Below are 25,391 nucleotides of genomic sequence, written 5' to 3' on the forward strand. Positions count from 1 at the left end.
TTGAGGTTATATGACTGTTCCATTTCCATCTTGTCCTGGCTTGGGCAATAATTATTGCCCCCTGGTTCAGCAACACCTTGAATTATTGTAATGAGCTATTATATTTATGCTCTTCTCTATATAAGATACTACCAACCCTTTGTCAGAAAGATAAGTGCTTAAATTTCATTTTTCCAATTTTGATTTTTTTCTTAACTGATAAATCTCAGTGGGCCCCGTTTTAAGTCATGTTATGCAAAAACTTCCCCTTTTTCCAATTTACTTTTGCTCTAGTGACTACAATTTTTTAACTCAAAATCTGGACATGTTGTCTAGCACAGGTTTTTTGTTGTTTTTTTCTGTTGTATATATGTTGTTCCTCGGTGCTAAAGACAAACTAAGATACGGTAGCTTCTAAATATATTCAGAGATTGCAAAACTGAATAGACTATTTAAAATTAGAAGTATTCTAAAAATTGGGGACTTCTGGAGGATGCATCACTGGTCACTTATTTTGCTTCCCAAAAATTATACATTATGTTTTGCTACCAGGGTTTGTTTTATGCAAGTAAATCTTAGTCCTTCAAGCAGACTATAAGCTTCTTAAGGACAAAAGGCACAGAATCTATACCATACCATTTATATAGTTCTACATATATCTCACATAGTTGTTTTTTGATCAGCTGCATGAAGAGATGATGTTGTATTTTCAAGAAAAACTGTTTGGGATTAGGAGCTCGCAAACGTGACCTGACATTAAGGTAAAGGCAGACTGGAAAATACTGTCCTGCTTCATCTCTCCAGAGAGTAGTTCAAGTCTGGCCTGGGATAGATCTGTGTTGAGAAGGGGTATAATTACCCTGGTCCAGAGTGGCCCCAGGTCTTGTCTGGCAGACTGAGTTATATCTATCAAGGCCTTTGGAAATGCTGACTTAGCTCCTTAGAAATACAAAACCCATAACATCATTTATAAAGGTCACGGGGAATGGCCTGGGTCAGAATAACTTGAGTTCCTTTTGTGCCAGTGCCTCAAAAGAGGAAGTTGCTGAATACTTAAAGCTCCTTGAGAGTACTATGTTGCCAAATCCAAACAAAGAATGAGAGAAGTTTACAGCTGAGTTTTTCACTCTGTAATTCAAATGGCAATCCAGCAATGAAATACGTTCTAGGAATTCCAATCAGAGATTTTTAACATCTGACTTGGAAACCAGCTGTGTTCTCAGTGAGTACAAAGATTTACCACCTGCAATTGCTATAATTCAGGAGAATTATGCAGACGTGAAACACTTGAAAAAACGTTTCATTTTTAAATGCAATTTTAAAAACCATGCTTTAGGGAAGTTGGATTCTCAGAAACCTATAAAAATGGCTCATATGAAAGTAGGGCCTCAAGTTGCAAGAACCTTTAAATTCAGGAATTCAAGTTTACTACTCTTCAAAGTATGCTTTTTAAAGATAATGAGTGAAAATTACTACAATTTTCTAAACACTATCTTTTAAATAGAACAAGTGAGATAACAAAGCAGTTAACTCTGAAATTACATATCACATTATTAAGAGCCTTGGTAACAGCTAACTGAGCAGTGGAAGGAAAAGGAGTTCACCACCAGAGGAACAGTTCCATGAAGCACCCCAGTAAACTCATGGCAGTAATTTTGAGCCAACAGTTTCATTCATAGAAAATAACAATTATTGTGGATTTCTGAATTCATATATCAAATGCCTTTCAAATGTATTTTATGATTTTAAAAGATACCAGGGCTATCCTGGAAAAGCCAGTGCATGTGGTCCTCATATCAATAAGCCCCCACTCTCATTCATTTGCTGTGTTCCTCTCACACATGGGAGACAGCTGCCTTGTACAAAACTGATGCAATATAACTTTGTCACTTATATCATCACCTGAGCACTTGGATACCACCCTGGGAAAGTCAAGCAAGGTAAAATAATGGTTTCAGGAACTTTTATAGACATATTTGAAAGCATTTCACACGTACAAATACAAATAACCTGAATATGTTATAGAGCAAAATTTTCAAGTGGAAGAATGCAGTGAGCTTCATGGCCTTACATACGTAAGAGATATCACGAGTTTAAAACTGCAACTTTACCAGCACTTTAATATGAGCAAGTTGGCCAGCATGCCGTAAGCAAAAGCTCTGACTCTCAAATTCCTCAACTGTAAAATAAGACGATTAAACTGAGTCATCTCTGAGGTCCCATCCAATTCATTTATTTCACGGTTCTCCTTCCTCCTTGTACTTTTAAGTAAAAGTATAGACTGAGAACTAGACTGTGTGTGCTCACTCGCTCAGTCATGTCCGACTCTTTGCAATCCCATGAGGAGCCTGCCAGGCTCCTCTGTCCAAGGAATTCTCCAGGCAAGAATACTGGAGCGAGTTGTCATCTCCTCCTCCAGGGGATCTTCCCAACCCAGGGACTGAACTCACATCTCTTGCATCCCCTGCGCAGGCAGGCGGATTCTGTCCCACGGAGCCACCTGGGAAGCCCCTACCACGTGAACAAACAGGATGCATTATTGCCACAAAGTGCTTAAGAATACACACTCAGCTGTTTAAACTTGTCACATTATAAATGCATTAGAATCATTTATTCATTAGAAAAATAAGTGTTTTGAACAATGAAGCTTTGAGTTTTTATGTATGTAATTCATTAATAAAATACCAACTATCTAAGTGTTTCTGTTCAGAGAAGTCAGTAATGGAAAGCTATAAATTCAACTCAAATTACATAATATAAAAAGCTCACCTGCATTACTAGAAGGTAATATCTTTAAATAAACTCATTTTAGAATAGGATGTCCTCAACTTTTTCAGAACTTATAATGGACACAATATTACATTTGTCCTTATCTTCTTTTATAATAGTTCTTTAAGCCTTAAAATGTTAATATTTGTACTTTCAGAATTTCTGATAAATAGATCATAATTTCATGTGATGGTTACACATTCACATATAGTACAATGTAGTGGTCAAGTATTAGTGATGGTAATTAACAAATTATTGAAGTAATAAAAAAACATCATTTTAACAATTTTAATGTTCTACGACAGGATAATTTATATCCAACATATAAAACACATACAGGTAACTTTAAGAAAAAAAAATATATCACCTTTAAATAATCAAAAGTAGCAGTAAGGTTTTCTGTATTATTTTCAGCCTGTAGAAGGGTTTTCACTGCCTAAATTTAAGCAACGTGCTGATTAGAAAAGAGACAATATATTAATAGTACAATTATATATACCGTGGTATATTTATACATATCTATGTTTGTATGTGTGTGCATGTATATCAACAGACAAGGTGTCTGGTACTTTTTGTAAACTATAACTTCCAAGTTGTATTTTACACGAGTAAGATTCAAATAGATAATTCAACCTAGTACTTTTGTTAGTTTTGTCTCTCATTCTCTTTTCCACATGTTTCTTTATTGATTATATGAAACAGAACTCTCATTTCCAACATTTCTCCCAGGAGAAGTTAAGTAAGTTCCATTAGGTACTGATTATCATTTTTCACTTTACATTTCTGTATTCACCTGGTCTGAAAAAACAATTAAAAATGTAGTTTTTCTTCCATCCTTTTAAATCACTTGTTTTCACCCAGTAATAAGGATACAATGGAAGACCTGGATTAAAATCAAGGTGAACTATGCCCCCATATAAAAAACTATCATAATCTGAGATTTTTCTAGAACCTTCAAACATATTATACTAAAACTAATGGATTTAAAAATTAATATTGTTTTGAAGGGGCATTTATCAGAGGTCATGGCACAATCTACAACAGAAAGTTTACTGAAAACCCTATTTAATTTTAAAGAACAAACACGGACACTTCACGTGATGAGAGAAGCTGAAATGTCTTTTACAGTAGTTTCAACCTCTTGGTTTGGCTGTTCTGGATCAAGAAGGGCAATGCTATTGGAGTTTTCCCCCTGTTCGTCTACCTTTGGGGAAGCAGCCTGGTCTTGAAGCTTTTTGTTCTCTTTAGCCAACTCTAAGGTCATGCTCTCCCCAGAAGGCTGAAATGACCTCTCTAAATGAACCACTTGTTTCCTTGCTTCTGCTTCTTGTTCACACAGCAGTCTCTCCACCTCCACCTCGAGCTCCAAAGTCTCCTCGTCGGCGTGCACATCCAGTTGTTGCATCAACTCCTCCAACTTCTTGGCCTTGCGGAGCTCGTTCTGCTGGATGATCGTACAAAGGTGTTCAGTGAGCTGCTCTTTAAGCTCAGTCTTGCGCTGCAGCTCTAGCTTTGCTGTCACATACTCTGCTTCAGCCCTGTCAAACCGCTTCCTGTAGGAGCAGATACAAACACTGGTCTGTTAGTTAGCTATTGAAGGAGATAGTCAGAGGGCTAGAGACAGTAAGTAACTCCAACACCTGAAAAAATGATGTATGACGAAAACTTGGCTATTAATACTTTACAAACACCTGTCTACATGTTAGACCAAGTAGGGTACTGCTGCTGAAATTTCCACAACATGCACATCTGGACTCTCCTAACCTAACCCCACTTTCCTGTACCCATTTCCTCTTTCCAAGGCTATGCCTGAATGAAACCAGGCTGAAAGGTTAATTCAGTGGTGTGCTAGCTCCAGTGGGGGAAAGCCCTAATATGTAGTGTTTGTCAGTTTCTATAGCAAAAATATGATTACCATGGCCAGTTTCAAGCTACCGATGTGATATCCCTGAATGCAGAACTGGGAAGAGATACACAAACTCTCTCATGAACCAGGGCAAGCCAGCTCTAGCATACAGCCAGTTAAATTTATGAGAGGTAAAACAGTAAGAGATGGAGAAAGCAGAAAAATCTGTATCTCTTGACTAAATGGATTAGAAAAGGGAGAAACCTTTTGGTGGAAAAAGACATGGACAGTAGCACCTATTGCCTGTGAGAACCAAAAATGTCTCCAGATATTACCAAATGTCTCCTAAGGGGCAAAACTGCCCCCAGTTGAGAAGCCCCAGGTTGTTTTCACTCTGTCCACTCTGCAACAGACTACTGTGAGACTTTTACTAAGAAAAGTCAGTTATTTTTACATATATAGAAACTCCATAGGTAGATAATGCCAGTCTTATTTGATGCAGGGTAATTCTACTGAGGATGTCAATTTACGATCTCCCTTTTGTTTGCCTTTCCATATAATGTGTCGCTTTTCTTTTTGTCTAGAAGAGGTTGATCCCAACCTACCAACTAATTATTCTATTCAGTTACTACTAACAGTTGTGAAGGCTATGCTGCCTTATCTGTTATGATTGCCTTACCTTGCATGCGTGCATGCTCAGTCGCTTCAGTCGTGTCCAACTCTTTGCGATCCTATGGACTGTAGTCTGCCAGGATCCTCAGTCCATGAGATTCTCCAGGCAAGAGTACTGGAGTGGGTTGCCATGCCCTCTTCCAGGGGATCTTTCCGACTCAGGGATCGAACCCAGGTCCCCTGCATTACAGGCAGATTCTTTACTGCTGAGCCACCAGGGAAGCCCTGCCTTTACCTTAGTCAATGTAATAGTAATTTCCAGTACTAGAGTTATGGCAAAAAAGAAATAGGTTATTATCTCCTTATGCAAGAGTCTCTGTCTCAGGAAATACAGTGAAAAATAAATAAATAAAAGGCCTTGCTTTTAGAGAGCCCAGGGTTCAAAACCTACCTTTGCCGTTTACAATGTGTGTACGTCTTTTGGCAAAAGCCTTTTCTGGATGTGATGAACAGATATTGAGTCATACTAGCTCAGGTACAGAGGGGGTTTTATTGCAGGATATAAGAGGCAATCTCACAGGAATGTCATCAGAATAAAGGGCTCTTCTATTCAATGGTCAGAAGCCAGAGCTTCTCTCTTTTAGGCTTTCCTATCATATTCACAGCCCAATATGGCCACCAGCTGTGTGATATCAAATTCTCTTCAATCAATCCCTCCATGTTCCAAAATTTCTTCTGGCTGGGTTGGCTTGGCTTGACTTATATCAGTTTAAACAGAACCCTTAGTGCCAGGTCATGCCAGGCCCCTCAGTTCAGTTTATGGATTAAATGTTCTGGGGTTCCCATTTTTGTTATCAAGTGTGCCCCAGGCTCAACATCATGAAAACAAAACACAGCCAGGTTCCAGTGGGAGGGGCTGAAAAAAAGGCATGCAGTGACTAAATATTCCAGTATGGTGAGCAGGGGTAGTTTTGTGAACTAAGTCTTGGTTTGTCTATAAAATGGTGATGATAATAATACCTCATAGGAGTGTTAACTAAGCATTAAGAAGAAAAAACAGGGCAAGTGTCTAGCCCAGTGCCTGGTAGGCATTCAAGAAACAGAACTTCCTCTTCAGAGCACTAGAATTAAAAAGTACTGTTAGTATATCACTAAACATGTATCTGGGCTTCCCTGGTGGCTCAGATGGTAAAGAATTTGCCTACAATGCAGGAAACCTGGGTTTGATCCGTGGGTGGAGACGATTCCCTAGAGAAGGGCATGGCAACCCACTCCAGTATTCTTGCTTGGAGAATCCCATGGACAAAGGATCCTGGTGGGCTATAGTCCATGGGATCATGACTGAGCAACTAAGCACACAAACATATATTTAAAATTAAACATGTACAATTTAAGAACTTAGGGTTTATATTTGAAAACATATTTACATAATGTTTATTTCTCACATTTAATGTTTTTACTGTCATCTAGTAAATATAAGAATGAGAACAAGCTGTTATTCAACTACCCCTATGTTAAAAGAATTGTTACAAAGGAGGGTATGCTGGGGATCTGGATCCCTATTACCATATTTTATAATATCCTACCTATGAATGTTCTTTCATCAAGCTTAAGAGCTCTGACAACATTCTCTAGAGGTATATGTATCTTGTCCCTCCCCTTGACTCAAGCCCCTCTTCTCTGCAAGTCTGTGGTCAGCCTCAGCCAGTCAAAGTCAGTTAGTAAAGATTTACTGACTAGGCTCATGAATGCTGAATTGAAATAAAATTTGCAAATTGGTCCCTAGGTTTCCACTGATCTTTAACTCTGAATAAATCATTGAAGATTCTGCATTTTGTTTATTTATTTAAAGTCCTCTGGCCAGAAACATGCACATATATATATATACATATATATATATATTTTTTACGGTGATTTATGTTCAAAAAATATTGATTAGCTTCACAAACTGCACTACAAGTCTGGGAGTCAGGTGGATAATACCAAATCAGACTATGAAGACATACTTTGGAACAGAATAATAAGAGCATTATACATAATACAGTAAGACAAATTGAACTGGAAATGTAATTACAGAATCATTTTGTTATTTGAAAGGAATCTTGAATGATTTAATGAATGTTATTTAAAGGATTCTAGAAACTATCTCTTGGTTTCAGTATCCCTGAAAATTTTTAAAAACACCATTAACCCTTGCCATGCATTAGGTCCCACTGAAACTAAAAGTTTTCTTAGAACTTTTAGTTCTTTAGTTTCTTTTCTGAACAGTTCTAACTATCTGTAAGTATCAACATATAATTTTTATTCTTTCTTAGAAGTTTTCCAGAGAACGAAGAGAAAACTTACTTATAATATTTTGAAAAATAGACTAATTATATGTTACAGTTACTTTATCAGTCCACTGGGCCCTTTTAGAAATCTAAGATACATTATGGGATTGTTGAAATACAGTTTTTCTTGTATTTTGAAACATCTGTCATTTCCTCACCCTAGGAATTACTTCCTCATTACTCATCTATTATTCCCATGTATGCTGAAAAATTAAAATAATAAGAAAACAGAGAATGATGGAATGACCTAAAAGGATGATACAATAATGAACTGCTTAGTTTCCTTACTGTTTTGCCAAAGTATTACATCACCTTTCAATAAAGTATAAAATTAGACTGGAAACATCATACTTATAATCTGCTCTTAGCTTTCACTAAACACAAGTGAGGATTATTTTTCATTTTCTACCCAGAAGAGCAAAGAAAATTTACAGAGGAAGACATCTGCAGTTATTGAACCTGGAAGTGTTAGTCATTTGGTTGTGTCCCACTGTTTGCAACCCCATGGGCTGTAGCCCTCCAGGATCCTCTGTCCATTGACTTCTCCAGACAAGAATATTGGAGTGGGTAGCCATTCCCTTCTCCAGGGGATCTTCCTGATCCAGGGTTTGAACCCGGGTCTCCTGGATTCAGGCAGCTTCTTTACCATCTGAGCCACCATTTTGCAATTATTAGACAAATCAAAAGATGCATGTTGTGGCAGGCTAACAAATGACCCACCAAAGATACTCGCTTCCTATTCCCAAGAATCTGTGAACCTTACTTCAAATGGCAAAAGACGTGACAAAGTTTAAGATTTTAAGAGGAATTTATTTTGGATTATCCAGCTGGGTACTAAATGCAACCGCATGTTTCCTTTTGAGGAAGAGGTAGAGAAAGTTTTAAGAGAAAACAGGAGGAAGCAATGTGACCTTGGAGGCCCAGAACTGAGTAGTGCAGCTACAAGCCAAGGGACATCTTCAGCCACAAGACACCAGAAGAGACAATATATTCTTCCCTGGAGTCTCTGACAGAATAGCAACCCTGCTAACATTTGATTTCAGACTTCTGGTTTCCAGAAGCGCAAGAGAATAAATTTCTATTGTTTTAAGCCACTGACTTTTCCATAATTTGTTATGGCAGTCCTACCAAATCAATATGGCTTCCCTGGTAGCTCAGCGGTAAAGAATTCATCTACAATGTGGGATACCTGGGTTTGATCCCTGGGTCAGGAAGATCCCCTGGAGAAGGGAATGGCAACCCACTCCAGTATTCTTGCCTGGAGAATTCCATGGACAGAGGAGCCTGGTGCGCTCCAGTCCCTGGGGTTGCCAAAGAGTCAGACACTACTGAGCAACTGAGAACATTTGTGTGTGTGTGTGTGTGTGTGTGTGTGTGTGTGTGTGTGTGTGTGTGTGTGTGTGTGTGTGTGTGTTTGTGTGTGTGTGTGTGTGTGTGTGTGTGTGTGTGTGTGTGTGTGTGTGTGCGTGTCTGGACATACACATGGAAGTGTCTATTAAACATGGAAGGCAAATAGCGAACATTGTTTTTCCTGGTATTTTGTTGTTCAGTTGCTCAGTTGTGTCCAACTCTTTGCAACCCCATGGACTGCAGGACACTAGGCTTCCCTGTCTTTCACCATCTCCCGGAATTTGCTCAAATTCAAGTCCACTGAGTCAGTGATGCCATCCAACCATCTCATCTTCTGACGTCACCTTCTCCTCCTGCCTTCAATCTTTCCCAGTATACTGAGGGTTAAAGAAAAGTTCTACAGGGAGCCACTCTCAGTTTTATAAGCTGGTCTGCGCAGCACAGGGCAGCACTGTAATCACAGTTGTGAACAGCAGCAGCCGTGACAACTCTCCAGCTGGCTCACTCCAAGTGTCATCTTTTCAGAGGTGTCTACCCTGACACTGCTCTACAGGAACCAGCTTTAAGGTGAATTCTGGCCTATTTATATAGAAGAGCCTTTTGTGGGCAGAACAATATTTTTATTTAAACAAAGTCAAGGAAATCTCCCACAGAACCAATGAAACTGCCTACCCTGGGGATTACCTTCAGTAGAAGTCTAGACCATAATACTATTATCACCAATCTATAATTGCCTAACAACCACAGCTGTAAATTTAGAAAATGTTGTCTTCATTTTCTGCATGACCCTAGTTCTAGGCTAAATACAGCCCTGGTTCTAGGCTAAATTGTCTATGGCTCTCTTTGACTTAACTCAAGATCTTATGTTTTTAAAAATAATGTCACACATACAATAAGGATATTCACAAACATCTATATCAGTGTTAGTACCATGACAAACTGTCATCTTTAGCTTGTTAAGAGATGCAATAATTTATCATGTAAAATCTTTTTACTATATAAAGTGTACAAAAATGTCATGAAAAAATACTCATATACTGTGGGATATTGTCTCCTTTAACCAGCAATCTCACCTTCTTTGTGGTTCTCTGAAGGCTAAAACAATGGCATTTCTTATATAATGTTCAATGTGCAAAGGCATTTCTCCATCCCTCCCCTAGGGCAGAATTAAAACATGATCAAATGATTTTTCTGTTGAGACATCCAGAATAATCAGAATTAGTCATTTAAAGAGCTAAAAAGGCATAAAAACATTCCTCTGGCAAACTTGTTACAGAGGAAAAATGTGCTAAAAATCTAGGCTTAGTTTAATCTTAATAAAATCTTGGTTACCTCCTTAATGATCTTATTAATAGAAATGGAACCACCAGTTATCAGCTACTGATGGCATTAATTTATGCATTAATTAATAAAAGCAACCCATTAGGTCTAATAGCATATGGTCAAACAACAATTACAAAAATCACAAGGACACCACAAACCTCTTTCTTAAACAATAAACAGTGAGTTAAAAACCACAATCAAGCATTTCCGCTTTATTAAATTGTTATATAAACATTCTGATGCTGTGGTTTACCCTGGACTAATGAGGCATTCTGATTGATTTCTACTGTTACAGAGAAAGATGCAAAACTGAGTCATTAACACAGCATTCCTTTGTGAAAAAAGACAAACCAGGATGATTAAAGCAATGTTGAAAAGACTGAAAACCCTGAAATTGGACTTAATTTTTTTGCTCTTTTATCTGTTTGCAAAGTTCATGTAATTCTTTACATGTGTTAGTTTGTTTTGAGAACATGCAATGATGATTTCTTCTCTTAAAAAAAATGCCAATCATTGAAACCAAGGAAACATGTGATAGCAAACCATTTTACACAGAGCATAATCGAAAAAGAAAAAAGACAAAAACATCAAGCTTTCAATACAGAGTGGTATTTTCTTTAAAATACTCAAAGGCCTTTAAAAAATAAACTAGATCTTTTCTTTGATGAAAACTGAAATGAGAACTAGACTAATCCTTAGACCATCTCAGATAATCAAAATTTCTTAAAGAAAGAGCACAGACTTGGTGTTAGAATAATATAGAGTTCTGGAGCAAGTCATTCAGACTTTAAATATTAAATAGCTGATGGCTTAGCAGGAAAGACTAAAATGTAAATAAATAAAGCAAGAAATCCTCTAACAGGGATATAACAAGGTTAATGAGTAGGGCAGATTTAAGAGTTAATGAAGACTTCAAGAAGGAGATAAGTTGATTAGACAGCATATTAAAAAGTGAGACATTACTTTGCCAACAAAGGTTCATATAGTCAAAACTATGGTTTTCCAGTAGTCAAGTACGGATGTGAGACTTGGACTAGAAAGAAAGCTGGGCGCTGAAGAATTGATTCTTTTGAACTGTGGTGCTGGAGAAGAATCTTGAGAGTCCTTTGGACTGCAAGGAGAAAAAAACAGTCAGTCGTAAAGGAAATTAGTCCTGAATATTCATTGGGAAGACTGATGCTGAAGCTGATGTTCCTATACTTTGGCCACCTGATGCAAAGAGTTGACTCACTGGAAAAGACCCTGATGCTGGGAAAGACTGAAAGCAGGAGGAGAAGGGGATGACAGAGGATGAAATGGTTGGATGGCATCACCAACTTGATGGACATGAGTCTGAGCAAGCCCCAGGAGTTGGTGATGGACAGGGAAGCCTGGCGTGCTACAGTCCATGGTGTCACAAAGAGTTGGACATGACTGAGTGACCGAGCTGACTGAAAACTGGAATAGGTACAGCACCTAATAATATTGTTATGAGGCTTAACGATGATATACACAAATGTCTCTGGCCCAGCTAACAATATACATTAATTAAATCAGACTCCTAACTCACCGAGCATATGAATAGTCAAGGCTGGCCTGATCAATCCGGTTCCTGAGGATCCCGATGTCAGCTGACACCATGTCATCTAAAGCCTGTAACTCCTTCTGGATCCTCTTCAGTTTCATGGCTTCTGCCTGAGTTCTTTTAGATCTATAAAATGAGGAACATGAATGGAAAAATAAAAATATTTTAAAATCACATGTCCACATACAACTGAAAAAACCAACCTACTGTATATACAATATGATTATAGTATATAATTTTTAAAAACTAGAAAAAAACCAGAAAAACTGAAATAAAACTAATGCTAGTAAATATTTTGGTATATCTCCAAAACTGCATTTGCACTGTTTCCTCTTATGATTCCAAATTTTATTATTAGTATATATTGTTTTTAGACACGAGAGAAAAAGTAATATTAAAAAAAATAACAATAAATCATTCACTCATAGGTCTGTATTCATTCCCTAAGCACTAAAAGGATGTACCTGTATAGAGAACTGGATATATTAGAGTATCGAACACAGCTTTTCAAATTCCTTAAACTCTTCTTGCAAAGCCCATTTTCATTTGTCTGATACTCAGTGGACACCAAGAACAGATACCAGCATTAAACATCATTTCTTTGTATGTCTGAGAACATCTATGTGGTTTTAATTTTTAGGACTCATTTCTTCAAACTTTTATTGTTTTGACTCCTCTTCTGTAGGCAAAACTACAGGTCCTCAGAATTTTTTCGAGGGCTCAAAACCAAACACTCTATTTGCCCCCTTGTTTAAGGGCAACCTCAGCCCTCTCATCACTCCCAAGTACATAATCTGCCTCAGAATCAATAAACAAATACAAAGCCAACCTTTAATCATGATTTCACTCGTTTCAAAATGTCATACACATTCTCAAAAGAAAATAAAACTCTCAACAAAACCACCATACTGCGACTTGATTTCTACTCCATTATGCATTTACTCTTGTTTTCTGTCTACAAAAGTTAACCAAGTGATTTTATTTCAAATATTAATGATTCAGGCTTCCCAGGTGGCTCTGTGGTAAAGAACCTGCCTGCCAAACAGGAGAGGCAACAGACAAAAGTTTGATCCCTGGGTTGGGAAGATCCCCTGGAGAAGGAAATGGCAATCCACTCCAGGATTCATGTCTGGGAAATCCCAGGAACATAGGAGCCTGGAGGGCTACAGTCCATGGGGTCACAGAGTGGGACAAAACTGAGCATACATGCTTTAATGATCCACTGTCCATTTATTAATAATCTAAACAGGTTACATTTTCTTACATTTCTGTCTATAGCAGTGGTGTCTTAAATCAAAATCATATAAAGAAAATCAAGTACTGAGCCTGTAAATCCTTTTGTAAAATCCCCAGTAAACAGCCTCCCTAACCTCTTCCAAATTGAAGACTACTAAAATGCATTTCAATAATCACACTGTTTTCCTTCTTGAAATGTAAGTCAAGTTGAAATTTTCTATGCTTCATGAAAGATCAAGATGTACAGTAAGAGAAAAAAAATCATTAGTTTTAAATACATACATCCCTTTGTCAGATAAAATCCTGAATTACTCTGATACCTACTTACCTTTCTCTCCAGCCCTATGCCTTCCTCTCCCCCTGACACATACCCTAGCTTTAATGAGAAATAGTTCTGCCAGACTTTTCTGGAGATCTGAAAGAAAAAAAACATACCACTGAATACTTGTTGGCATTTAGTTCCCACTATTCTCAAACACCGCTTTATTGACTGAGCTTGGTTTCCTAAGGCCACAGCATACCAGAAACTATAAACTAAAAGGGAAGAGTGAGTAAGGGATGGGAAAGTGGCTCAAATGGGAATGTTACTGTTCCAGGCCCGTACAATGCAGCAAGGGAAAAGGGACTGCTGACAAACTGGTTCTGAAGGTGAGAGAAAAGCAGAATCATACACAATATATAACAGTGCTCATAAGGGCGACCTAGAGTCATGGATAAAGTTAAGTTATATCAAGCATCTTTTATCAGTGGGGGCAGGATAAAATTTTAAGAAAAATGGCCATAAAAAATACAATTAAGATTTGTGGGAGTATAAGTCACTTACTTGGAATAATCTTATTCCTCTACATGTCAGATGATTAAGGCTTAGGTCAAAATTAAAACCTGCATTTGTTGCTCACTTACTTATGAAGAAAGAAAGTGAAAGTGTTGGTCACTCAGTCGTGTCCCACTCTTTGCGACCCCATGGGCTGTAGCCCGCCAGACTCCTCTGTCCATGGATTTCTCCAGACAAAAATACTGGAGTGGGTTGTCATTTCCTTCTCCAGGGGATCTTCCCAACCCAGGAATCAAACCTGGGTCTCCTACACTGCAGGAAGCCCAATTTACTTATATCAACAGCTATTTACTGCTCCCTTCTGAGTATGTAGCTGGTCAAAACTAAAAAAACACTGATGATGATCTTAAGTTTTAACTGCATTTATTCATAAATACACTATAATCTATGCTTTAAAAGCCTTCCTTAATAAATTAAGACTGGAATCTCTGTATCACTTGTAAAGCATAATTTGTTTAATGGGTCTTAAAAGTAATGACTGTAGAGAAAATGTCATTTATTAGAACAGACATAGGAAAATAAATACAGAACATGACAAAACTGATTACAGGTTACAAACAACCTCTCCTGGTTCAGGTGCCTCACCTTTCTGCAATAGCTTTAGCCAAAAGAGCTTTCTTACGTTTATTGTTCTCTTCCATTAGCCGCTGTTCTTGCTGGAGGACTTCCCAACGAGATTTTTCTTGCCTTGGGAGCAAAAGTATAAAAATGCGCTTTTTATACTTTTCCACACCTTGCCAGTCTCAGTTTCTAAGTATAAAATTCAATCAACCAGATTATATATATAATAATATATATATATTTTTCCCCCCAAAGTTCTCTTAAAAAGAACCCATCTGCAGTTCATTATTTTGTTCTAATAAGAACAAAGACTATGATTTGAAGTAAAGGCTTTGATAAATTGGCCCTTTGAAATCCATTATACGTATATAATCTAGAAACCCACAAACTTGAAGCCAGAGTACTATCGCATTTTTTAGGAGTACAAAGAAACTTGTTTAAGTTAATCATGCATTATATGCAAAATAGATAGCACAGCAAATTGTTCTATAGCTAATGTCAAATCTTTTAAGAGTTTTCTATAACAAACAATAACCAATGTTTATTTCATATATTTTTCTTTCATTTGTTCACGTCTTTCTAGCTCTCCTTTTTAAAGAGTGAAACACTACGAAATAAGACTTGAACGCTGGGCTCAAAAAAAACTCCAAAGATCTACAAACATGAATTGTCTTCCAATCTATCCAATTCTGAAATACATTAAAAATTTTCTGTAAATTCACAAACTTAATGTCAATGCGAATTAAACAAGGTAATGACAAAGCTGTTTGTCCCTATTACTGTCATTTCTCATAGCCATTGTATCAAAAATCTCCCTCTGAGACCTAGTAACCACTTGCAAAATTATCCTTTTCTCTTTATTCCTACAACCTCCACCTTAGTGCTGCCATTGGTCCTTGGTCATTTTTACTGTTTGCAGGCCTCTCCTCCCCAGATATCTTAGTTGCAGCTCAAACCAGCACCCACTGCCAAATGATTCGCAGCACTGACACCTGAATGTTCTCGGTTTCATCAGAGCATCATCTCCCCTTTGGGGTCAAGAAACTCACTAGACAGGCATCTTCAGCTTCCAAGCCCTTCTTCATACTTCTTTAATTCTCTACTATTTTCTGGGCTATTGTGTGCCTCTTTGAGAAAAGTGAGATGACATCTCTGACCATTCTCTAATATATAGCTTTCCTTTCCCCCTCTTATAGCCTCAGAATTTCTCCTTTTCAACACCATTCCCGAGATGACATTTCTTCTATGAAAATTTTCTCAAGTACTTAAAATGATAATAATAATTTTCCTAATGACAATCGATCTCAATTTTCCAATTTACCCCACCACCACCACCTGTCTCAGGACTATGAGAGTAGACTACATTTAAGACATTAAATGTAGGCACATTTAATTTTGCTTCCATAATTCATATGGCTTTATATCTCTTGTCAAAATGACTTCTTGGCTGTAAACCCTGGTGGGCAGGAAACACTTTAAACTTAGTAGAGAATCTGGATAAGCAGAGATTGGAAAAAGAGCTGAGATTAGATAAAACATACAAAACTTTGAAAAAGAGTGACTCAGAACATGGAAAACAGAAACAGAGACTATTCTTTCTTCCCTGTGAGTGGTAAATCAGGAGAAACAAAGAAGGGCTATTCATACATAAGTTATATAATAGAAAAAAAACTGATTATAAGAATTCACAAGTCACAGAATGGCAATTTTCACAAGAATGTGGATAAACTAAATTCAGGAGGTGGTTTCTAATACCAATACAACAAATAAAGAAATCTAATGACTAATCATTTAATTTGTCCTCTCAATTCCCAATATTCTTTCCTTTGATCTTCCTTCATGTCTCTTCACAAGCACCCTTTTCTGGGTCAATGAAGATGCTATCTGAAAGTTGAAAGAATGGGTTCAATCTGGGGAGGAGTATCATACATATAAGAACTGGTTCTGGTAAGTGTAAAGGGCACAGACTTTGGATCCAGAGACTTGCATGTGAACCCCAACTCTATTACTTATTGGCAGGGTATTCACTTTGGGAATACAGTATCTTTTCTAAGATATTGTATCCGTAAAGTGAAGACAATGAACATGCATCCTAAGACTGTTGTGAAGACTAAATAACATAAAACATATAAAATGCTTAATACTGCTACTTATATTTAGGTAGTAGCTATTTTTCAACAGTTTATTCATCACATTTCTAGGTTAGACTATCAAACAAACAAAATATTAAAACTGTATTTCTTCAAAGTTCAATGGGGAAAAAAAAAAGTAAAATGGAAAGAAAGTCTCATGGATATATAGACTTACTAACAATTCCACTTTCTTTTTTTCCAATTGGGAATCTGGTTTTGGAGGCAGAACCTCAGCATTTTTGTGAACTTCATGGGAATTCTTAAGTCCCAGTTCCTTTTGTTGACTTTCAGTACTCTGTGGTTTTCCATCACCAACAGGAGAGGTGAGTGTAAAGGGAGAAGGAGGAGAAGAACATGGTTTCTGAGTGTTAAATCTTTGTTTTGGTGCAGAAAGCAGCTGCTCTGGAGGTAATGAGGTTGACCCATCTTGAAGTCCAAATTTTTGACTTTGCTCTTGAAGGGCTCTTTCTCGCTGAAGTTGTTGTCGACTTTTCTTCCCAGGGAGACGCTGCTGTGGTTCAAACGGATCTATATATAAAAAAGAGAATGGAGAAAAATTCCTTTGTGTGAGCAGCAAATAATCATAACTTCTCTAAGAAAATAAAGCATTAACATTAAACTCTAGTAATTCTGCAGGGTTTTTCTTCCCTTGTCTTCCTTAAAATCCCAGGGGAAAAACTGCCATCTTCCTGCTGATTTTGACAGTTTTCTGATCACACTGCTAATATTTAACAAAAACTATCCTACTTCTCAATTTATCTTTAAGGAAGTCCATTTCTTTGTGAGTTAGGCCTTAGAATACAAAGCAAGGTTTCACCCTGATTTGCTGTCAGAAGAATCTAGTCTGACCGAAGTTGGTAGACAAATGAATTCACTGATATGTCTTAAATTTGACTGATGGTTCTGTCTGTTCTTCTGAAATAAAATGGTGGCTTTTTTCAAATGGGCTTCACCTTTCTTAAATTTTAACAGATCTTAGAGTAATTTGATACATAGGTAGACACAATACACAAAGTATTACCGAATGAAGTCTTTTAATTTTAGGGATGCTAGTTAACCCTAAATTGTTTCCTTTCATCTTCCAAACAGCCTGGGCCTATGTTCCCCAAAGTTCAGTTAGTCTTTAATCAATGTATGCAAGCTAATTTTAATAGCAGCCTGAGCAAAGCAAGAGAGGAAGACAAAATAATCGAGAGAAGTCTTTTTAAAAAAGTATTATGAATTAAATGATAAGAAAGTAATTAAATGTACTTTTTGGACTGTCCATACCAGTATTAACCTTGTAGGTCAGACAACTGGAGACTCGGATTCACATTCACACTATACTTAAGATCAATAAGTGATATATTCCAATAAGTGCCCAGGAAATGAAACTGATAAGTTTTTGTAAATAAACTAAACAGGGTTTGTAAAACCTAATAATGACCTCTGAAACAACATAAGCTTATTATTTAAATTTCCAAAAGCAGAGTTAAAGCTTGGGAGTCAAATTTCCATTGTTGCTTTTCTCCACCTCAGTAACTTTAGGCAAGGCAATTGATTATTAATATTCTACACCTCCGTTTCTTCATCTGTCAAACTGGTTGAAAATTTACTTGCTTTACTTAACTCAAGGAGTTGGTGTAAGAATTAAATGAAATATGAAAATAAAATATTTTCAAAAGACATATAATCAAAAGTAAAATGTTATTACTATTGACTTTAGCCAGAAACACAAAGTAGTGTACTATATCTTGCAACAGAAACTTATTCTAGGCTACTGATCTTTATTCACACCATCAGAAAATATCATTGAGCCTGCTTACCTTTCAGTTATACTTGTTAGTGGAATTATTAATATCCCTCTGAAAGTCAGTAATGCAGCTTCCATTTTATTTTGTATTTTCACAGAACCTACCTATGAGATTAAAAATGCTAATTTTTAAACTCCCAAACAACAAATAAGGTCACTTAAGAATTAAACAAATAACAAAAAAACTTTTGAAACTAGTAAGTCATTATAGCAAGGTTGCAGAATATAAGATTAACATAAAAAACCAATCACTTTCCTAGCAGCAATGAACAAGTGGAATTTGATATAAAAAAACCACAGTTACATTTACATTAGCATTCAAAAAAAGAATTACTTAGATATAAATCTAGCAAAATATGTACAAGATGTAAGAGGAAAACTACAAAACTCAAATGAAATCAGGCAACTAAACAAATGGAGAGACATTCCACATTCATGAATAAGAAGACTCAACGTTGTCAAGATGTCAATGTCAGTTCATCCTAAACTGATCTATAGATTCAGAGCAATACCAATTAAAATCCCAGCAAGTTATTTTGTGGATACTAACAAGCTGATTCTCAAGTATATATAGAGAGGCAAAAGATCCAGAATAACCAATAAAATATTGAAGAATAAAGTTGGACTGGCACTACTTGACTTTAATACTTACTATAAAACTATGGACTTCCCTGGTGGCTCAGAGGTTAAAGCATCTGCCTCCAATGCGGGAGACCTGGGTTCGATCCCTGGGTCAGGGAAGATCCCCTGGAGAAGGAAATGGCAAACCACTCCAGTATTCTTGCTTAGAGAATCCCATGGACGGAGGAGCCTGGTAGGCTACAGTCCACGGGGTCGCAAAGAGTCGGACACGACTGAGCGACTTCCATTCCATAAAACTATAGTAATCATGACAGTGGGAATTAGCAGAAGAATAGAATAGAGATCAATGGAATAGAACAGAGAGCCCAGCAACAGGCCACTTTAATACAGTCAACTGATCTTTGACAAGGGTGAAAAGGCAATACAATAGAACAAAAATATTCAACAAATGGCACAAAAATCAATTTAGACACAGAGACCTTATACATTTCACTCAAAATAGATCACAGACCTAATGCAAAACTCAACTATAAAACTTCTAAAAGACAACACAGGAGAAAATCTAGATGTCAGGTATAGCAGTGAATTTCAGATATAATACCAAAAGAGACAACTGATAAGCTGTACTTGATGAAAATTAAAAACTTCTGTTCTGTGGAAGACAATGTCAAAGGAAGAGAAGACAAGTCACAAACTGGAAGAAAACATTTGCGACTGACACATCTAATAAAAGACTGCTATCTAAAATATACACAGAATTCGTAAAACTCAACAATAAGAAAACAACCTCATTAAAAAATGGGCCAGAAACCTTAACAGATACCTTGTCACCAAAGAAGATATACACATAACAACTATGCATATGAAAAGAATCTAAACCATATACCACAGGGAAATGAAAATTAAAACGAGATACCACTACACAAATAGCAAATGGCAAATAGATGGGGATCTGACAGAAACAGTGAGAGACTTTCTTTTTTGGGGCTCCAAAATCACTGCAGATGGTGACTGCAGCCATGAAATTAAAAGATGCTTGCTCCTTGGAAGAAAAGTTATGACCAACCTAGACAGCATATTAAAAAGCAGAGACATTCAGTTCAGTTCAGTCGCACAGTCGTGTCCGACTCTTTGCGACTCCATGAACCACAGCACGCCAGGCCTCCCTGTCATCACCAACTGCCGGAGTCTACCCAAACCCATGTCCATCGAGTTGGTGATGCCATCCAGCCATCTCATCCTCTGTCGTCCCCTTCTCCTCCTGCCCCCAATCCTTCCCAGCATCAAGGTCTTTTCCAATGAGTCAACTCTTTGCATGAGGTGGCCAAAGTATTGGAGTTTCAGCTTCAACATCAGTCCTTCCAATGAACACCCAGGACTGATCGCCTTAAGGATGGACAGACATTACTTTGCCAATAAAATTCCATCTAGTCAAAGCTATGGTTTTTCCAGTAGTCATGTATGGATGTGAGAGTTGGACTAGAAAGAAAGCTGAGCGCTGAAGAATTGATGCTTTTGAACTGTGGTGTTGGAGAAGACTCTTGAAAGTCCCTTGGACTGCAAGGAGATCCAACTAGTCCATCCTAAAGGAGATCAGTCCTGGGTGTTCATTGGAAGGACTGATGTTGAAGCTGAAACTCCAATACTTTGGCCAACTGATGTGCAGAACTTACTCATTTGAAAAGACTGATGCTGGGAAAGATTGGAGGCAGGAGGAGAAGGGGATGACAGAGGGTGAGATGGTTGGATGACATCACTGACTCAATGGACATGAATTTGAGTAAATTCCAGGAGTTGGTGATGACAGGGAAGCCTGGCATGCTGCAGTCCATGGGGTCACAAAGAGTCAGACACGACTGAGAGACTTAACTGAACTGAACTGAACCACTACACAACCATTAGAATGGCCAAAAATCTGTAACAAAGAGAACATCAAATGCAGGTGAGGATGTGGAGTGACCTGAACTCTTTCATTGTTGGTGGGAATGCAAAATGATAGTCACTTTGGAGGACAGTTTGGTGGTTTCTCACAGAACTAAACATTTCTTAATATACGATTCAGCCATTGGTATTTTTAATGAGATAAAAACTCATATCCACACAAAAACCTGAATATGGATGTTTATAGAAGCTTAATTCATAACTGCCAAAACCTGGAAGCAACCAAGATGTCCTTCAGTAGGTGAACGGATAAACTGTGGTACATACAGACCAATGGAATATTATTCAAAGCTAAAAATAAAAGAAATCAGCTATCAAGCCACACAGAGCACGGGGGAACCTTAACTGCATACTACTAAGAAAGAGAAAACAATCTGAAAGGGCTATATGCTGTGTGATTCCAACAATATGGCATTCTGGGAAAGGTAAAACCATGCAGACAGTAAAAGGATCAGTAATTGCTAAAGTTTAAGGAGAGAAGAGAATGAACAGGCAGAGAAAAGAGGATGTTTAGGGCAGTGAAAATACTCTGTATACTATAATGACAGATACATGACATCATGCATTTGTCCAAACCTATGGAATGTATAATACCAAGAGTGAACCCTAATGTAAACTACAGACTTGGGTGACTATGATGGGTCAATGAAGGTTACAACAAACGTGTCACTCTGGTGGAAGACATTGATACTGGGGATGGCTATGTACCTGTTGGGGCAGGGACTATCTGGGAAACCTCTGTATCTACCTGTCAATTTTGCCATCAACCTAAAACTGCTCTTGAAAAATTAAGTCTTTAGGAAGAATTAGGGGGAAAAAAAGGAACATGTTCTTTTGCATACTTTTTTTGGGGGCTGCAAGTATCAAGGAGGCTGTGGTAAACTGGGAGCACAAGTAAAGAGGACAATCCATTAGCCACCTCTAACCGACCCCATGGACTATACAGTCCACGGAATTCTCCAAGCCAGAATACTGGAGTGGGTAGCCTTTCCCTTCTCCAGATCTTCCCAACCCAGGGATCAAACCCAGGTCTCCTGCATTGCAGGCAGATTAATTACTAGCTGAGCCACCAGGGAAGCCCTTAAAGATGGCAGCTGTCACTAAAAAATTTAGGTCCATGTTACTAGACATTTTGATTTTTCACTAGAAAAATTCAGATTTTTATGTAAAATATAGAGAACTGTATCAATCAAGAAAATCTAGGTTATGCTATAGGGGCAAAGAACCCTGGAAACTTTGTGGTTTTAAACAACAAAGGTTTATTTCTTATTAACGCCATGTGCCAACTGAAGGCCAGCAGGGACTTCCTGCTGATCAGCCTCTTAGGGCTCCAGGCTGACTGCCCAGTCAGTGTTTGCTAGCCCCCAGGGCAGGTGAGAAAAGAGCTTAGGAAGCACTTGGTTTAGCAATTAATTGCTCTGACCCAGGAGTGACATAACACTTATGCTTACAATTCAATGCTGAACTAGCATTAGGTCTGATCCAAAAAAAAAGGCAACAGGAATATACTGGGAAGAGAAGTGAACCAGAAATAATTTCCCCAGTACTAATTTAAAAGAAGTTTTAAGATTAGATAATCCAAAAAGGGGGGAGGGGATGAAAAGACAAACATTTTTGGCTTAAATCAAGCCAGTGGGGTGAGTGTGTGATCTTTGTTCTACATCCTTTAATTAAGCCCTGCTTTCTCCACCCAAGACAATCATCATTTGAATCATATGTTGATCATTCTCTTCCTTTGCTTTTTATGTCATACTGTGTCTACAAATACTTCTTTTAAATGTTATATTATTTAGTTATTTTAACTTTATATAAAGAGTGTCATGCAGGATATAATCTTCTTTAACTTCATATGATATTGCCATTATTCATCCATGTTGTTCATGTCGCTGTAGCCATTTAATTTTAACGCTGTATAATACTCTATTGAGAATATTCTCTAAGAGTCTATTGATCTTCTACTGATGGAAGCATTTATTGCCAATGCTCACTTCACAATCTTCTCCCGCTACAGTGAACTATGACAGCACCAAATCATGGTGTGTAGTAGCTATATGGAACAATCACCTGTCAGCCCATGTTAGACATGAAACTAGAGTGAAAAATAAACCTTTACTATTTCAAACAACTGATATTTCAGGGCTATATGTTACTGCAGCTTAACTTGGCTTAACCTGACTTCACTATTATCAGTACTTTTGAAACTGTATTTGCCCCTTCTTGATCATATTCCCTTGCCTTCCCACCATCCTAAATTTTGTGTTTCATTCCTTTAATTTTCTTTATATATTGCCTATATTCCTAAATGAATATACCTGCTTTGTATGATTTTGAGCTTCTATTAATGGTAGCAGACTGTATATATTCTTCTGCAATTTGCTCTTTTCACATATTAAGTCTATGAAATTTATACATGCTAATACACGCGGCTTGTAGTTCAATTCCCACTAGCTGTATAGTAGCCCAGTGGATGATTATACCACAATTTATTTATCCACTACCTTGTTAATGGACACTAGGGCTGCTTCCCAGCTTTTTAATATTATAAACAATATAAACAAGAGTATTAGGAACATTTTTGACTTTCCCAGATGCCCATATGGGCTTCTCTATACGATTGCTGTCTTTATTTTTGCTGGCAACCAACCCCATCTTCATAGATTATTTAAATATATTTTTAAGGCTGGAGAAGAGCTGGAAGGAGCCTTAAAAATTAAAGATACAGCTCTTTTAGTTTTACAAATGAGAAATCCAAGACAAAAAGATTTAGAGGCAGAGCTGTGAGATGTACTATTTCCAATCACTGTGGTTGGCTGAGTACACAAAATGCTGAGATATTTTCTTAAGATAGTCAAAGACTAGTTGGTGTCTATGTTCTAACATCTCAGTGAAATGTTAGGTCTTAAAGTTAAGGTCCTTCATCCCCTCTCTATCCCAAATTATGGAGATATTTAGAAATGTACTTTCAAATAATGAATCCAGTGTTCAATTTAGCATTAAGTCTTCCTTCCCTGGGCAAACTCACCTCTACTAACACACAATCTCTGTGAAATACTACCAAGCTCCATCCAACCACCAGCAGAGTAACGTTCCTGTTAATTCTGTAGCAAGTTCTGGCTGGTACCACATCTACTATCACATTATATTATAGTTTGTCTCCTCAGCAGACTATAAGCTCTTTGAAGGCAGGGATAAAACTCTGATTATATCAGCATCCCTAACGCAGAAGCTGCCCCCCTTAACTTAGAGTAGATCAGAAGCAGGGTACTAGTACCAGGAATGTCAGTTAATTACAAACTTTAGTGTAACTTTTATGATTCAGCTTTTAAAGGTCTCTGGATCAGTCAAAATTTTCCCGATCCATATAATCTACACTGCTATCACATTACAAATTTACTTCCTTTTCCACTCCTCAGGCCTAGATTATCTTCACCACCATGCTAAAAACAAACAAGCTGACCTGAGCAACATCCAACTTTCCCACACACTCTAATAAAAGGCATAGAAGGGATTATTAATTTTCCCCCAGAATGTCTAAGTTATAGTACCAAGAGCAGTGTAAACTCACAGAAGTAGCGTGCACTAGCAAGATCACTATACACAACTTTATGAAATTTCAATCACAAAGCATACGAGTTTCTCACCAAATATCAGCAAACTTAATTCCCTCATTAAAAAATAACAAAACAGTAAAAGTCCATTTAGTGATTACACTATAAAGATGGAGAGGCAAGCACAAAATTTTAGCTTACACTGAAGTCAGTAGATGTGCACGTCTATAGATTGATAGGTAGACACAAAACTATACATTTCACACCTAATCTCTCAGAGACCCTTTTGGTTTGCTGACTTCTCAAGAATTGGAAGGAACTGCAAAAATCACCTGGCAACCAGAAGTGAATGCAAGACTCCAGATGTATCATGACAAACTGCAACTTTCTGCATTTATTCAGATCCCTGTGCTTCCTTTTCCCAATCACAGTCTGCTTCTATAAATACACCACAATTTAACTCTAATACGATGTGTGCCCCTCCTTCCTTTACTCTGACCCCAACCCTCCAACCACTGGTCTGTGCAGCAAGCCTCCTACAGGTCACTTCCTCTCCCAAGTCCCATTCCTTTCCTAGGAAAAAGTCAACCCCTGAAATAGATGCCTTTTTAAAAAGTAGATCTCAGTCTCGCGGGACTGCCATACACCCCCACCGCCACCTCAGCCGTGGCTCCAAGGGAATCCAGCTCCCGAGCCCCCTCAATCCTGTCCTACGACTTACAGCTCCCTCTCCCTAACACAGGTAACCCTTTTCCCCGCCCTCTTTCGCTCAAAAACTGCAGCCCCGCCCCTTCCCTCAACACATCAAAGAATTAAAGCTCTGCAGACCCATGCCTTTACCTTTAGTCTGCTTTAGTCGCCTCAGCTCCTCCTCAGAGAAGCCGGCCCAACCCTGCGCCATCCGCCCTGGCTTGCCAGCACGCTTAGTACCCCAAACCTCGGAGCCCGGACTGCCAACACGACTACCCAGGCACATCCGGGTTCTTCCCCT

General features: G+C 37.8%; 1 protein-coding gene across 5 annotated transcripts; it reads right to left on the reverse strand.

Annotated features, from left to right (window-relative positions):
- Positions 1-1,925: 1,925 nt before the first annotated feature.
- GORAB (golgin, RAB6 interacting) lies at positions 1,926-25,391 on the reverse strand. 5 transcript variants are annotated; one of them, XR_014053441.1, is made up of 7 exons: positions 25,241-25,391; positions 16,717-17,065; positions 14,430-14,531; positions 11,759-11,899; positions 3,953-4,301; positions 3,116-3,202; positions 1,926-2,490 (listed from the first exon to the last, which is right to left on the reverse strand). XR_014053441.1 is itself a non-coding variant. In XM_081489527.1 (7 exons), exons 1-7 carry the CDS (start codon positions 25,374-25,376, stop codon positions 2,383-2,385), a joined length of 1,254 nt encoding a protein of 417 aa, XP_081345653.1. In that variant the 5' UTR covers positions 25,377-25,391; the 3' UTR covers positions 1,926-2,382. The 5 variants fall into 5 exon arrangements, 4 of the variants coding, with proteins under 4 accessions (XP_081345653.1, XP_081345657.1, XP_081345655.1 ...); XM_081489527.1 differs by having other exon boundaries at positions 3,116-3,184; XM_081489531.1 differs by lacking the exons at positions 1,926-2,490; positions 3,116-3,202 and adding an exon at positions 18,343-18,434 and having other exon boundaries at positions 3,389-4,301.

The sequence above is a fragment of the Giraffa tippelskirchi genome, chromosome 5 (genome assembly GCF_054371585.1).
Source record: "Giraffa tippelskirchi isolate mGirTip1 chromosome 5, T2T-mGirTip1v1.2.pri, whole genome shotgun sequence".
Lineage (NCBI taxonomy): Eukaryota > Metazoa > Chordata > Mammalia > Artiodactyla > Giraffidae > Giraffa > Giraffa tippelskirchi.